Source organism: Lates calcarifer, linkage group LG9 (genome assembly GCF_001640805.2).
Source record: "Lates calcarifer isolate ASB-BC8 linkage group LG9, TLL_Latcal_v3, whole genome shotgun sequence".
Lineage (NCBI taxonomy): Eukaryota > Metazoa > Chordata > Actinopteri > Centropomidae > Lates > Lates calcarifer.
The window spans coordinates 15,932,852-15,948,532 of record NC_066841.1 but is presented as its reverse complement, the minus strand read 5'-3'; the positions used below and the strand labels follow the sequence as shown (position 1 = coordinate 15,948,532).

Here is a 15,681-nt window from a genome sequence, read left to right as displayed (position 1 = left end):
TCATTGTAACTGACTACATCTGTCTTTTTTGCTCCTTCTCACTTCCTTTCCCCCCCACTGTCGCTCCTCATATCCCATCACACTGATACAGGCCAAGCATCTCAGGGCTTAGCCTGCAACAAACACAACCCACCAGAGAGATTAGAGGGTTGAATAAGCCAGCAGTAGAGCCAGCTTCACTCCCCATCAGTTTGTCTGCCTCAACTTTCTCCCATAGATTTTTCTAACTAATGACCTTAGAGAGCTGAAGATGGCATTTAAACAGGCATTTGGGAAATGCACGCCCTGGCTTCCTCTGTCTCATTCTAAAGCGGCCCTTTGTTGATAAACACTGAGTCACAGTATCCTCCATTTTACCCCAGCATTCTAATGAGTATTGTAATGAGCAGCATGTTTGGTCATTTCTTCATCTGTACCCTAATTGATGCAATGAGACAGGTACTCAGGGTGATGGCCTTTATTAGGCTGACTTCAATGTATTTTGCTGCAGGAGCCCCTGGTGGTCCGTTCCCCTTCACAGACCAAGAGCAAAAAAAGCCTCCATTTCTCGACCTCACCCACCAGACTGCAGTGGGCGTGACATTTAGCTATGCAAAACCACTGTGCATTATTCAAAAATTTGGCCCCGCACAAATGTCAAAGTGAGAAACAAGCATATGCTGTTACGAAACAGAACAAGGAACAGAGAGACCTTATTTATACTGGGATTTGTAGAGCAGATGCACATGCTGCATCCAGGTACTTGTGGTCAGCAGAATGCAGCTAACTATAGCTGGCCTTCTTCATAGCTGATCCGAAGTAAGCAGCAAAATATGTGGTTTAACTCAAAGTCTATATATTGACTGATTCCACTGTAGTCTGTCTGTGAATGTGGAGCCACAGACACAAAGATCACTTAAATCCACATCGATCTGCATCTTCAAATCATTAATGCTTTCAAGCACATCACATTATACTGTAAGTCTGTACAATAGTTTTAGAGCAGGAGATACACTGAAAAAAACTGGGATGTGTGGTTAAAGTGTTTTAACCTAATTTATATGTGATTTCTCATTAATAATGTGCCGTTGATGAGGAGAGGAAGAAATTGATCAAATGATTCCCTCAGTTTGGTTCATTGAAACAGAGAGCACAAGTGTCACATTTGAGTGTGTGTGGTGGGTGAAGTAAAAAAAATATTAAATTACAGTTTTGTGCTAAATTAGTGCTAATTATATTGTATTATATTGTATTATAGTGCTATAGTCAGTGCTTATGGTCAAAGAAAATGAGGAAAGGGAGTGAGACAGAGACTCTGTGCAATAGTTGTATCTTATGAATAGGCTGAAGGTTTAGATCCTTTGGCGCTTACAGTCGTACTGATACTGATTTAGCAGAGTGCTACAGCCATGCAGCTCTGTGAGGATGTATTTAGGCACACTTGGTTTGAGCTAACATGCCAACATGCTCACAGTGACAATGTCAACATGTTGCTGTTTAGCAGGTATAATATTTACAATGTTCGCAATCTTAGTTAAGCATTTTAGCATGAACATGAATGTCTGTACCAAGTTTCATGGCAATACGTTTAATAGCTGTCAAAATATTTCACTCAAAAACACAAATTCAACCTCAGGGGATCACAAAAATCATTAGGATACATCATCTGGGAACTATGAATGTTTTTATGCCAATCCATCCGGTAGATGTTGAGTTATTTCACAGGATACGTCACAAATTTGACTTGTTATTGGCAGTAAATGAACAGTCAGCCCCTCACCAGTCAGTAGGCCTCATCTATCGTGACATTGCCATCTGCTAGCTTTCCAGAAAAAAATGTTTTTGTCTCCTCCTCAAGTCATGTCACATTCGTCACAAGTGCAATTAAAAGTTTCAGGCTAGGTGTCACCCTAGTTGTTAAATGAACTAAACAAAGGTGCAAAATATTCAAACACAATCAATCTATGATAATTAAGAAGCAGCTTGCTGTATCAGTTTCAACTGCACTGACATTTGATCACAGTAAAATACACAGTAAATGATTTATCGAACTCTTCTGTAGCATCTAGGTGACCCAGAACTTTGGTGAGACAACATGAGCTACAGCCAGTGCTGTTAGAGTTCCCATCCTTGATGCCCGAGGGCCTTGGCCATAACAATTTGGCTGACAGCCTCTATACACAACACAGGAATTGATGCATTTATTTTCCACAGTCACAGTATGACAAAACATATTTTCCCAGTCATCCATATTGTGCACATTATGTACGGGGGTGGACAGAATATATACAGCCCCTCCTCTTTTCCTTCAACATCCTCCCTCTCTCTTTCTCTATGCAGCAGTCCACTCATTCAGACCCCACTGACAAGCCACATCTGCAGCAGCCGACGCTGGCAGCATATCTATGTTAAATTAGAGAGTAACATCACCATCAAACAGTCCTGCAGCAGATTTACCCCAACTTCTACCCTCGAGGCCTCCGAGCCGCAGAAAAAAAATTCTGTCTCTGTCTCTCCCTCTCTGTCTTGTTTCCCTCTCTCCTTCATTAAAACAGGGTGTTCACATGCATTAGTAAATAGATTTCCTTGGCCTGAAGCTTTTTAAAGTTCCAGTGGGCTAAGGAGACAAGCCTCTTGGAAAATAGGGAGGTCTTGAAAAGCTCATGTTTTTGACATCACTTCCTTGTTGTAATTTTGCTTATATTACGCAGAAAAGTTCAGGTCTAGTGTAGAATTGCTGTGGCAAAAAGCAAAAACAGTCACGTAATTGATGCAGTCGCATGCTGCTTTGAACTCATGTGACTTTATTTTACTTGTATTTCTGGGCTTAGACATCATCAAAGACCCCACATGTTACCCTTCTGCTTCAGAAAGACCTCCCAAGATGGTGCAGAATGACATGCTTTAGAAACTCAATTTGGTCAGTAAATAAATCAGGGCAAGAATGTAAAAAAAAAAAAAAGAGAAGGCAGGCATTCTCTGATCTTCTCCCTAAACAAAAACATACTTATTTAAAATCCATTTCTCCTTGGGTTTTCATTCCCACTTTTCTCTCCCCATCTGGTGTTAAAGCTATTACAGGCTTCTGCAAACAATGATAACCACTATCTTTGGAAGAGCTGCTCATCGCACTTTGTTTGAGAGGAACACTGAATGATGCAGTATAAACACATTGAATAATAAAGAAATGTGGAAAAAGGTTGAATGCAAAATCACCTGTCTTTTATTCTTTCTTCAGTGCCTGTCCGCGCCTCTGCGGCTATCGAAGAGTGATGTATTCCAATGTATTCCTATTCTCCACAAGTGGCTACCTTAATGAAGTGCATTAGTTCTGAACTTGTGTGTATTTCTGCAGAGAGAATACAATGAGGAGCACGGTAGAGGGATGAGGTAGATGTGGAATGAGTGCCAGGAGAAAGGAGCTCTTTGGAGTGTGATGTGTATATGATAGAGGGCTCCTCTTAAAAAAAAAAAAAAACAAACTCTGACTGCTTGTTTCCCATACAGAAATATTGCTTTGCCATCACAGAACAGACAAGCAGGGTTCAGACAGAGAGCAGCGAGCTGAAGTGCAGAGCTCCATGGCTGAAGGAGGAGGAGTACGAGAGAGCGAGAGCAGAATGGTGGGATTGTGTGGATTTGTCAAAGGACTCAAAGTCTGCAACTCCTCCGGGAGCATCACAAAAAAAGAGAAAAGAAATCCCCAATTCATTAAGGCTGAATGAACAGTCATTGATTCATTGATAAAATTATTTCCCACGCGGATGTTATGAAGTAATGATGATTAGCATGACGGCGAGAGATATCATGGGAAGAGAGAGATCCCGCCATTCAGCAGCGGTTTGTGATGCATGCCGTTAGCTTTTCCGAGGAGCCGATGGAATGATAATAGTGTCAAGGAGGCCCTCAGCGGCTCTACCGCCTCATATCACGCTCAGTCATCTTCACACTCACTAAAGTCAGCACATTTCTGCTGCCATTAAATTTACTATGGCTCATTGGGGATTGACACTGCACACCATCAGTGTCATTGTAATGCCTTGTGAAATTCAAGAAAGATTCACTTCTTTATGCTAGGAACAATCATTATTACTAAATACTCTGTTTAAATGACTGGCATTACATGCTTGGAAGTCATGCATTATTCACCTCACCTCACAGAAGAACTAATGATTTTTACCCAGAATCATCAGGCAATGGGATAATTGTTCCCCCTAATGGCTATGTGATCAATTTATCTTTGCAGCCGTTATTCTATCTCATATACTTGACTTGCAGGTCTGAAGTTAACAGGGCTTTATTTAGTAATGGGCGACATTGGTTGCAGTGACCCCATAACTGCAGGCGAGAATTTCTTTTCTTTTTTTTCTCCAATATTCAGTGGTGTGAGCTGATTTAAAAATGCAAAGCGAAGAGCCTCTTCACTGAATCACACCGTAGGCTACGAGGGAGTGATGGGAAATTTTAATGAGGACTCTGTAAAATCGTATGCCTGCGGATTATTTGCTATGCATCGAGATCTTATTGGTGTTCTCTAGAAAATCAGCGCAATTATTGTTATCAACCCATGCTGAAGCCATTGGAGAAACTTTGAATTATTTTTTTTTTTTTAACTGATTCAAATTAGTGTAAGTTCTCTGATACCCAGGCGCTTCAGTGAATACTAAAAGCAAAAACATCATGCAGTGCAGCACAAATGCTAAATATCATCTTGCAGTTACACGCCACAGCTATTATTTTGTTACAGATTAAAATGCATAAACAGTGATTAAGATTTAATGAATATCTGCTCATTGTGATCTTATACTTTGTAAGCATCTGAGCACTGGCTTTTTTTTTTTTTCTTTGTGATTTTCCAAGAATGTTAACACTTATTACTTTGTAGTGCTCTGTAAGCTTTAGTCAGCCAGTTATTAAATTAGAGTGCCACATTATATTATGTCAAATTTTCACTGTTTCATTTCAGAGGTTGCTGTTGCACAAATTCAGCAAGAACAGAGGAGGTTTTTTGTGGGTGCATGTGGGTCTAGCATCTCAGCTTGTGACGTTAGAGCCACAGCAGGTCGTCAAGCTTCAGCAGTAGACAAGGTTGTTTTACTCTTAAATCTTTTTGCTGTTTTACAGTCGTGAGTGAGACATTATGTCAGCTTCTTCACTTCTGTGGGTGTTTTGTCTGATTATCATGTTGTATCATTCAGCACCGCCTGTAGCTTACTGAATTTGAAATGTAGCATACTGAGGACTGAAAATCTGCTCAATAAACTGAGCCAAATTCAACAGGGATTTGGTTTATATACGTGTATATCAACACGTGTTGCACGTGAACAAATCCCTTAAAGTGGTTTAAAGCTGCGAGTTGTTTTTCTAAGGCTTTTCGAAAACAACAGTTTCTTTTGAGAACATCATAGAATTGGTAATCTCTACCACTTGGTGGGGGAATTGCTTTACTTCTTGAAGGTCTTTCGGACTGCATTTGGCTCTTATGTTTCCCAAAGCAATTATAGTCAGGGTGAATTTAGTTGTCTTCTGCTCTCCGTGGTGGGCTGTGGGGAGTGTTTTCTTACTGGGTTGGGCTATGTGGTGGAGTATTTGTGTGGAGGGGCTGCAGTTTAATGGTCAGAGACACAGCGCACTCTACTGGAGATGAGGAAAACACCACCCACTGCAGTGTATTTGTATCAGAACAGTATGAAAAAAACAATGACGTGTATAAACAGGTGTGTGGCAGGAGCAAGTAATCGTTGCAGTTCCTCTCTGTTTCAGGTGTGTGTGAGTGCTCAGACTTCACCACTGGGCTGACCTGTGAGCACTGCCTGGATGGTTACTATGGCAATGCCTTGATTGGCACACCTGGTGATTGCCAGCCTTGCCCTTGCCCGGGCCGTACCAGCTGTGCCCAAATTGCAGAGACAGGACAGGTGGTCTGTACGAACTGCCCTCCGGGACAGACAGGTGAGACAAACCACTGACAATGTAAAATTATTTTTATGGCACCACACAGTAAATGGTGAGCTGTATGTCAAGAACAAAATGATAAGACACAAGAGAGCTTGATGCTGAAAAGACTGTGGCTTAGGGACCGTCATTCTACAATGCCACCTTATGAGTTCTTAATTTAATTATAACAGGCTGTGAGGTGACATGAGACTGATCTCCAACAGTGTTCTAACGCAAGTCATCTATCTATCTAACTCCTGCTCATTTCTCTCACCTTTCCCCTTGCAAAAGGGACACGCTGTCAGATGTGCGAGGATGGTTACTATGGTGATCCTCTGGGACAATCAGGGTCAGTTCGACCGTGTGCGAGATGCGACTGCAATGGCAACGTGGACTTCAACGCAGTGGGAATATGCAACCGTGTCACCGGGCGATGTCTTAAATGTCTGGGAAACACAGAGGGCGACCACTGCCAGCGCTGTCAGCAGGGTTTCTACGGTGACGCCCTGAACCAGACAGCAAGCCAGAAGTGCAAGCGTGAGTAACTGAGGAGGGGCTTGGAACTTTGCAACATTGGTCAAGTTATTTAATCTTATGTTTGAAAATTTATTTAGAGAAATGGGAGAAAGAAGAGCTTTTATTTCTGTAAAACAATGTTGAAGGTTCCCTCCGCTGTGTGTTTTGTTTTTTGTAATTTGGATGTTTGACCTTCAGTGTGCAGAATGATGCACTGTTATATACAAAGTTTGACACTAGAAGGCTGTTTTCACAGTCATCTGCTGAAAAGAAAAAATAGTTTCTCTGTGCTAAAGATTTCCATATATCAGACACAAATTATTAAAAGTAGAGTATTTTATATATCTCACATGTAAATAAAGGGGATAAACATGATGACATGTCATCAGAAATCCTGTCAGGATTCACATTATTCTGTTTACTGCAGAGTAGGTAGAGTCAAGTGAAGAAAATTCAGGACAAATTCCAATGAGGACTGCATGGCCTTGGGTTCAGCTTTTAAAGGAGAGCAGTGCATTCAGATGGACTCGACTAATCAATTCAAGGGTTCAGATTCGACAGGTGTAGCACTCTTGAGTCACGAAAGGCAAAAGCTGAAAATGGGTCGAGCAAATGGCTGTGACTCAGAAAGATACCGACAAAGAATAAAAAGGAAGGCGAGAGTCACTGGGTTGGGAGAAGTAAAAAAGGGTCTAAGTGAATGAAAATCAAACGAAGTTATAAAAGGCAGATAGAGACCCAAAGAGTAATAGCAGTGACATGTTCATCCTTTGATTTTCTTATACTTCTTTAGTTCTACTTGTGAGCACCAGGTTGTACTTCTTTATGGAACAATGTCAAGAAGGAATCCCTGAGTCTCCCTGGTACTGTCTGTCATTTCCTCTGTTTTTCCCTCAAGCACTCTGGAATCAAATCAATAAAAAGTCCTCTAGGCTGAGGCGATTCCTTGAGCAAAATTTCAGATATGACCATGTTAATCATGAAATTGTTTTATTTGCTTTCTCTAGCCTGCAGCTGTAATCCTGCTGGAACATTTGGGCATGTCAATGAATGCCACCCCCAGACAGGAAATTGCCAGTGCCTCAGTCATGTGACTGGACGGGATTGCAGTTATTGTGAAGTTGGCTTCTTCAACCTCCAGCCAGGTGTAGGATGTGAAAGGTAAACAGAGGTGCAATTGAAGGTGGATCTGTATGAAAAGATATAATAACTGGGATCACATACTGAATCTATTATTAAGAAATTATTTTCCTGCCCTCCTTATAGGTGCAAGTGTAATCCAATAGGCTCATCGTCCATCGCGTGTCATCCAATCACAGGGCAGTGTGTGTGTCGTGCAGGAGTGGAGGGGAGACTGTGTGATTTTTGTCGTGTGGGCTTCTTTGGATTCTCATCACAAGGTTGCAGAGGTACAGGACTTTACTTCAGGCATCACTGTGTACCATCCCCTAATCCTCTAATAGAGATCGCACCCTTTAAATGTTTATATCTGCACCTCCACTGTTCTCCCATCTCCTTATGGTCCCGGCCTGCTGTCCTTTGTCCTCTCCCAGCCTGTAACTGTGACCCGATGGGCTCCGTGTCCATGCAGTGTCACAGTAATGGTACCTGCCACTGTCGTCAGGGCTTCGTGGGTTACAAATGTGACAAATGTGAGTTGAACTATTTCCACGACAGAGCCACACACCAGTGTGAGGAATGCCCAGTTTGCTATGGCCTTGTCAAGAAACAGGTGAGTTTATAGGTGATTATCTTTTTTTTTATGTGTGTTTATGTGAGGCCACTATTCTTAGACTTAGACTTAGACTTAGACGGACTTTATTGATCCTTTGGATGACTCCCTCGATTCAGGGGTGTCAAAATCAGGAATTTTGAAATTCAGCACATAGTGACTGTAAACCTACTACATTTATTTTTTGGGACCACAACACTGACATATTACAACGTTTTATGATAATATGGCAAACTACTTTACCAGTTGCTAATGTTAGCAAGCCAGCTAAGACGACACCATGTATAAATACAACTCTGGAGTTACCAGGAATTTCTCCCTCTTTTGGTAGAGGCTAATACTTTATTAATATTTTACGCATTTGAAGTCATGTTTCTGTCCACCTGATAAATTTAAGTCCAGTATTGACTCTCCTTTCAGCCCTGTTTTGGTCGCTGCTAGCTCCTGACTGAACTATCTAGCTAGCTGCTAAATGTTTCCAACTTGTTCATCAGCTTGTTGCTAACTTCGTCTTCTGGTTTGGTGTTGAGCAGGCAGTGTGTAGTGGGGTTTTTCTTTTAGAACCAATGGTGATTCTACTACAAGTGACCCCACATATAAGTATTCATGTTAATGTAATACAAAATTGTTAATGTACAATCTTGGTTGTATCTTTGAGGACTGCAGCTAAAAAAATGGTTCATTGATTATTCTTCATGTAGTCCATACATTTTCTAAGATCAAATCAAAGGTTCAAAAAAAAAGCAGCAAATCTAACATTTTGTAGTATAAGTGAGTGTTTGGTATTTTTTCTTAATAAATGACACAATATATTGATAAGCAGAATTGTTCATTAATTTTTTGTTGATCAATTAATCAATTCATTATTCTCAGCCCTGTTTTTTTAAAACTTGTTACATCTTCCTACACAAAGGCATAAGAAACCACAGTCAGATAAGTATTGTGTAAAGTGCTACAATTCCCTCTGACATTTAATGGGGGGAAAAGATGTGGCATTTTACAAAATACTATATTCAAGTTAAGCGTCAGTGTAAATAATGTGAGTACATGACTCAAGTAAATGTGCTTGATGCGCCTGCTTTGAACCTTTATTCTCTCCATCTTTCTCCATGTTTCTCCTATATTCCTCTTTAGTTGTATTAATGTTGCTATTCTGCACATATTGTTGCAGTGTTCATATAAATGTTTTGCAAATCTGCATCAAGTATGGATTGTGTCTTGGCTCTTGGTGTTATGAGGTGCAATTTGTTCTTGAAATAGCACATTCCCCCAGCACATCCTGCCTTTGTAGACCCTCATGACAGCCATATGGCTCCTTTGTATTTGTGGATTGCAAGTAAACAGTGGATGTGCAGCGAAACAGAAAGAGACTTTTGCCCTAATGATCTCCTGTGCAGCTTCTTTCTGTCCCTTTAGATTTGTTACAACCCACGTCCGTTTGCTAAGGTACCGCGTCCCTGCATTCACCTTCTGAGGCCAATCCAATACCGTCGTCATGTTCAGTCTTATCTCTGTACATATTCTTGTTCCGGGTAAAGTGGCTGTGTGTTCTCTCTGGACCAACTTGTACCTGTGTGAATGCATGCTGTGATTTCCACAGTGTTAGCAATTCAGTGAACATCCCAAGCCTTGTCTGCTCTGAACACCTGCAATTACTCTCACTGTCCTCAGTCTCCCCCCAAGCTCTCCCTTTCTGCCTCTCCCACACTCTGTCTTTCTGCTCACATTTTCCTCTGGCTTACGCATAGGAAGGAAAAAGACTAACAAGCACAAAAAGGAGAAGGTTGAGAAAGACAGAGATGGGTGATCGATGATCAAGAAAGACATTAAAAAGAAACTGGAAAGCAGCGGAATAAAGAATGGGATAAAGTAATGAAGAAGATACATGGTGCTTGTTCACAGGAAAGGGTGAATCGCTGCAGAGATGCACAGTACTTTTTATAGATCATATTGTACCTGGTATCTAAATGACCGGAACTGGAGATGCAAGTTCATTAACACCTTGTTTGCTAACTAATAAGATCAACAATCACATATGTTTCTGCTAAGGGAAATCGCACTCAACAAACAAACACATCTGTAACACATGCACTCTGCCTTCTGGTTTAAAAAAGATGCGTGATCACAGGCTCCTTTTATAGCTCAGGACCATTTAAGCGCCAGGGTCAACAAATTGGTGCCAATCACAGCACCTTCATTCCATTTTGAGACCCGGACTTCCATTCTCTAAGAAGTCTAATCTAGTTATCTCCTGAAATGCCTTCCTCATTCTGTGCAGAGAACAGCGTGAGTGGATGCGGATATGAAAACCGTATCCTATCCTTATCCTGTTGTTGCTATTCATTTATTCATTGCTTTTGTTGAAATACTACATTTTGATGTTATGGTATACCAAGAATCAGAGTCCTATCTCAATCCCTATGTCTGAATAAATAAATACAGATCTGGATGGATAGATTTTTTTTCCCTCTTTTTTTGGGGGGTTGTTTGTTGTTGTGGCCCTGTGTTGTTTTCTTTTTTGGTCTCACAAAAATCTGTATTCTCATTGACACCGTCAGTGATAAATCTTGGTGCTATTACAGGCAGAAAAGCTGAGGAGTCGCCTGCAGGATTTGGAGAAGCTGCTGGCTCACTTTGATTGCCGAGGTAGATTTGGGAAGCAGCACCACCTGCTGAAGTATCACATGGCCAGGCTTTATGAGCATGAGCACCAGAGGGAGGATACTCTACCCAATGCTCTGGAGGATTTTCTGGCCTTCCAAGGTAACAGCAGCCAGAAGCCAAGATAATTCCACTTGGCCTGTCACTCCTTTTAATGTTTCCTATGTGGTCATGATGTCTGAAGAGGCGCTTGGCAGCCATTTACTTTGTGAGACACGTAGCTCTTTCATGTGCCATTGTGACTATTGTGTCACATCTTTGGCTGTGAGATGATAACATGCCATATCAGCACATATAAGACCAGCAAGCATGGCCAAGAAATTTGACATGAAACTGCCCCCGGCGTTCTGCAAATGGGCTATTGCTCTGTCTGTGTCTCCTCAGTGTGACGCTGTACCACATACAACACAACAAAGCGATTAAATCAGGAAGCAGGCAACAATACAAAACCTCTCCCAATTACTTTTAACACAATGCTGATATATCGTCATTATCTTTGGAGGGGAAAGGGCTTACAGGCTCAGCTGCACAGGCCAAATGGAGACAAATCATAACAATATAGAACAAGGCGCCGTGTGACCAACTTAATCCCTATTTATATGACAGGCAGCGCATCTCTAATCCCTGGTTTATTATGATTATAGTTGCAATCACGATAGCTGTTGTCTAACAATACCCCACATGCTTGCACACACATACACACTCACACCAGCCATGCTCTTTAAGACACTGGGTGGTCCAATAATGATTTTAATGAGTATGTGGGAGCGACAGGCTCACTGTGTGGACGCACAGAGGCAAAACACCACACACTGAGGCACACACACTCATTATCTGTCATTTTATAAGACACAAAGACAAAGAGACAAGCCAAGTGTGTAACAAAAAGAAACAACTATCCAGATATGTTGTAGTAATTGTACTCAGCTCCAAACTGGCTATGCAGCTATTTAGACTCAAAATACAACAGAATACAAAGTGAGACTGTGACAAAAGTGGATGCATTTGGTGTTGGTTTTTCTGACTACAAACAGACTGGTTAAAGGATAAGAGTCTGCATTCATACAGTAACTGAGATAAATGTGTTAAAATGCAGGTTACTAGCTACAGAGAGTTGGAAGAATGGTATTCTTGGTAAAATAATCCATGAAGGTCTTAATGTGGCTTTATTTGCTTTGTGCTCTTTGTTCTTTCAGAGGCACGGGAGGCCTTCATAAAACAATTTTCCTTGCTGGAAGCTTCTACAGGCACACTCTTAGCACAACTGCATGGTATTACATCTGCTTTGAACTGCAGCATCAGCATGACAGAGGAAGAGGGGAAGGAGAGGGGGCAGAATGAAGGGAGCAGGGGTGTGTGTCAAACCTTCATAGACACTGTGTTCATGATCAGAGCATCTCAAAGACAACTAAAGCAGGCAACACTGGACCTGGATAACATGGTAGGCGAATCAAACATACTTCATCCTCAACTCTGTGTTAATTGTTCACATAGTTAGCATATCTTTTAGGTATTTCATTTCATAGAATGCTCTGTATATCTGTAATGTAATCATTCCCCATTCCTTGTAATTTGGAAGCTGCAGTTTACTCCTCATGGTGTAGCTCCTTTGTATAGATCCACAAAGTTCCCCCAAAGCAAAACAATATTTCATATCCAACCTCACACCACCACCACCCTCCTTCTGAGTGGCAAACTCAAACCAACGTTTGATGGACGCTAAAATTAACAACTTGTTCTTCACCCACCGCAAGGCTTTTCACTGTCTCTCCTCGACGCTTGCAGAAATCTATTATGGAAACTCCTGCCATGTTATTTAGGTTCGGGGGAGATGAGAGAACTTGTTTTGCCAGCATATAGCTCTCTATTTCCAATTGTGTGTCTGTGTGTATGTGCAGAAATACCACTGTAACCCTTATCACTCGGGTAAGCCTGAAGCTGCAGCAGTTTAATTCCATATTAATAAGCAACGCAGCCCCCCAAAATGAAGAAAAAATGCCACTGTGTAAATTGTTGATTTAGTTTTCCCATTTTTATTTGCATTTCCTCAAATTAAATGTCACTCTGGGAAGGATTCTGCACTCGACTGTATACACATTACATTTATCAGGACAAAACTTCAGGGGATTTATTTTGAGGGAGGTTTTTCCATATGCCCCTGCTTTGAAAGTTTTTGATTACATATATTTAAGTGGAGAGGCTCATTAGTTGAGTTTTATTGTTTGTGAGCAAACCCCAGACCCATAACTGCTTTTGAGCAGTTTTCATATGGATTCTGAATTCTCTGTGCAGCAAACAGCCTTAACCCTAGAACACTAACATTCACTCTTGTAACTCTAACGTCAGGTATATTTTACCCAATCTAACATACCCGAAAAAAATATTTCTCATCATTTCTCATCAAAATATATTAATGTACAACAATACATGGCAGACTGAAGTATTCTTCTTTCATTTCCATCTATACAACGTCTCACAAAATGAAGAAAAAAGTATCATGGGGGGACCCTATAAAAAGGCTCTTAAACTAGTGAAAAATTAAGCAGTCGTTAACAAGAAGTTCCTAAAAAAAAAAAAAACAATGGAGCTGGGAACTTGTTCTTCGGTCAAACCATGTGAGCCTTGTCCTGTGAAGTTACAGGCTCCCTGCATCACTGATAACTCTGGGTGAGATAAACAAAAAAAAATCATTTTTTGAGAGGGGGGGAATGACCAGCTGACTATAATTTTTTTTTTTACCATATGAATTCCCTTGGAAATTATCACTAAGTGATAGCTAGCTGTCAGCTGTTGCAAGTTATGTTGGTATAATTACAATTTCACCTGTAGCTAGCTATATAACTCATCTAGTATCAAAGAAGAAATCTGTATAGCTAATTATTGCCAACATTAACAAACGAACAAACACGTGCCTGTAGAAAAAAACAGGAATGGGAGAAACGTGCCTACCTTCAACAACATCAGTGAGCACCCTGAAGCTACCCAAGGACCCATGCAACTCAGACAGCAGCAACATAATAAAAATCATGTGACCACAATCGCATGGGTGAAAATCACCCGATGATAGTGTTCTAGGGTTAAGTCTTAAAAACAAACAAAAAAAACTCTTAATTATTAGTTGGAGATTTTAGTTCATATGATTTAATTTAAAAAAAAAGCCACAACAGTTAGATACTCTTAAAGGCCAGACCTTTATGTGTTTCATTTCTGAGACCTGCTCAGTATGTTATTTTCCCTCTATTCCTTTTTCATAGATCATTCCTTTTGAGATGGTGTCAGGCCCTAACAAATGGAACATTATGGTCAATGACTCCCAGGTTCTAATGAAAAGGTAAGTTTGGTCAATGGGCTTTTAGTGGTCAATTTTAAGCAAAGACTACTGTAGTATCTGTGGAGCTTCATCTGTCGTGCCCCCCTTCCTTTAGCTTGTCACTTACATTGTGGTTAGGCCGCTGTGAATCGATGCCCCCGGATGCTCCAAGTATGCGGCGCTATTATGTGGTAGTTACAGAAATCTGGACTGGAGAGCCAGCGAGGGCAAGTCATTGATGCTGAAATCCATTTCTTCTCTCCTTAGGCAGTTGTAATGGTCTGCTATTCTATGTTCCTCACTTTCTCCCCTTTTCCCTCCTCCTTTCACTTTGTCTCCCTCCTTCCCTCCCTTATAGCCACAGAGAAACAGCAGACCACATTGAGGCCGTAGCCAGCAGGGCGGTAAGAGCCTCAAAGCAGACCTTCAGTTTCCTGATGGATCTACTGCTGGACAACTCCACAGAGGAGTACATCAGGAACCTAACGGAGCAGTGAGCACAAAAAAAAAAAAAAAAAACGAACCCAAACACACACCCACGCAGACAAGCACAGGCAGAAAGAATGTCTCCCATTCTCATAAAGTATCCTTTATTGCAAAATCCCAACAAGCTGCATGACTCCCTGGATTATTGTGCTTCTGCAGTATACTTCTAACAAAGTGCACCTATCCCTGTATTACAGCTCAAGGTTCTCTTCTTCAGAGCAGCCTTTTAAAGCACATTGGAGTTTAGGAGTAAGACATTTAGCCACAGGGGGACGGCTTCTCTCCACTGTAAGCCTATTGCTGTCTCGGATTTGCCGCACGCTCGCTGCATCTCCTAGCGTGTGATTGCTCTGAGGATTATCCTGAATGCTAGACAGAATGATGCAAAAAGCCCTCCGGTGGCCATGATGAGAGCAAGAAGCGAGGAACTCAAAATTGATTACCCCCTTCTAACAGTAGTCAGCTTGGTTCAGGACAGTTCTGTTAATCTTTGGAGCGCCGCCGTATGCTGACAGTGTGTGCCTGTATGTGTTTGTGTCATTTTATAGGATGTGATTTGAGCACTTAACGCACAGATGGGCAGCATAAAATTGCATTTCCCACACATATTTCCCCATGTGGTGGTACTTAAGCAGATCAAATCAGATCATTTTCCAGACAGGACAGCTATCCGATCAGAAAAATGACGACAGTATTCAAGAAGTCCCTGACATATTACCAGCCTTCAGTAGGCTTCAGTAGTTTATATCAGAAACTCTTATTTGTTTAAACATTTAAAACAACAGACTTTTACTTTCCACTACAATCAGCCTCTACCTTTATTTTCAGCAAAAGCTGAAATATCATGACATTATATCACCACAAATGTGTGTGACTTTAATGCAGTTCAATGGTCAAAATTAATTACTGTAGTACTGTTCTTTTGAGGTACTTGTACTTTACTTGAGTGTTTACAATTTCCGCAACTTTATACATCTGCATCACTACATTAAGAGGGAGTTATTGTACTTTATCTCCACTAAATTCAAGTTTGAACATATGTAGATATGATTTGTGGTAG

The 15,681-nt window shown here is 41.0% G+C and overlaps 1 protein-coding gene across 1 annotated transcript in view; it reads left to right on the top strand.

Moving 5' to 3' along the window:
- The window catches only part of lamc3 (laminin, gamma 3), a 97,354-nt gene that overhangs the window by 71,112 nt on the left and 10,561 nt on the right, over window positions 1-15,681 (top strand). Inside the window, 9 exon segments of the mRNA XM_018662493.2 lie at window positions 5,743-5,931; window positions 6,208-6,453; window positions 7,440-7,593; window positions 7,699-7,841; window positions 7,986-8,164; window positions 10,747-10,927; window positions 12,022-12,266; window positions 14,080-14,156; window positions 14,494-14,628. Of these exon segments, the coding sequence (XP_018518009.2) occupies window positions 5,743-5,931; window positions 6,208-6,453; window positions 7,440-7,593; window positions 7,699-7,841; window positions 7,986-8,164; window positions 10,747-10,927; window positions 12,022-12,266; window positions 14,080-14,156; window positions 14,494-14,628 (1,549 nt within the window).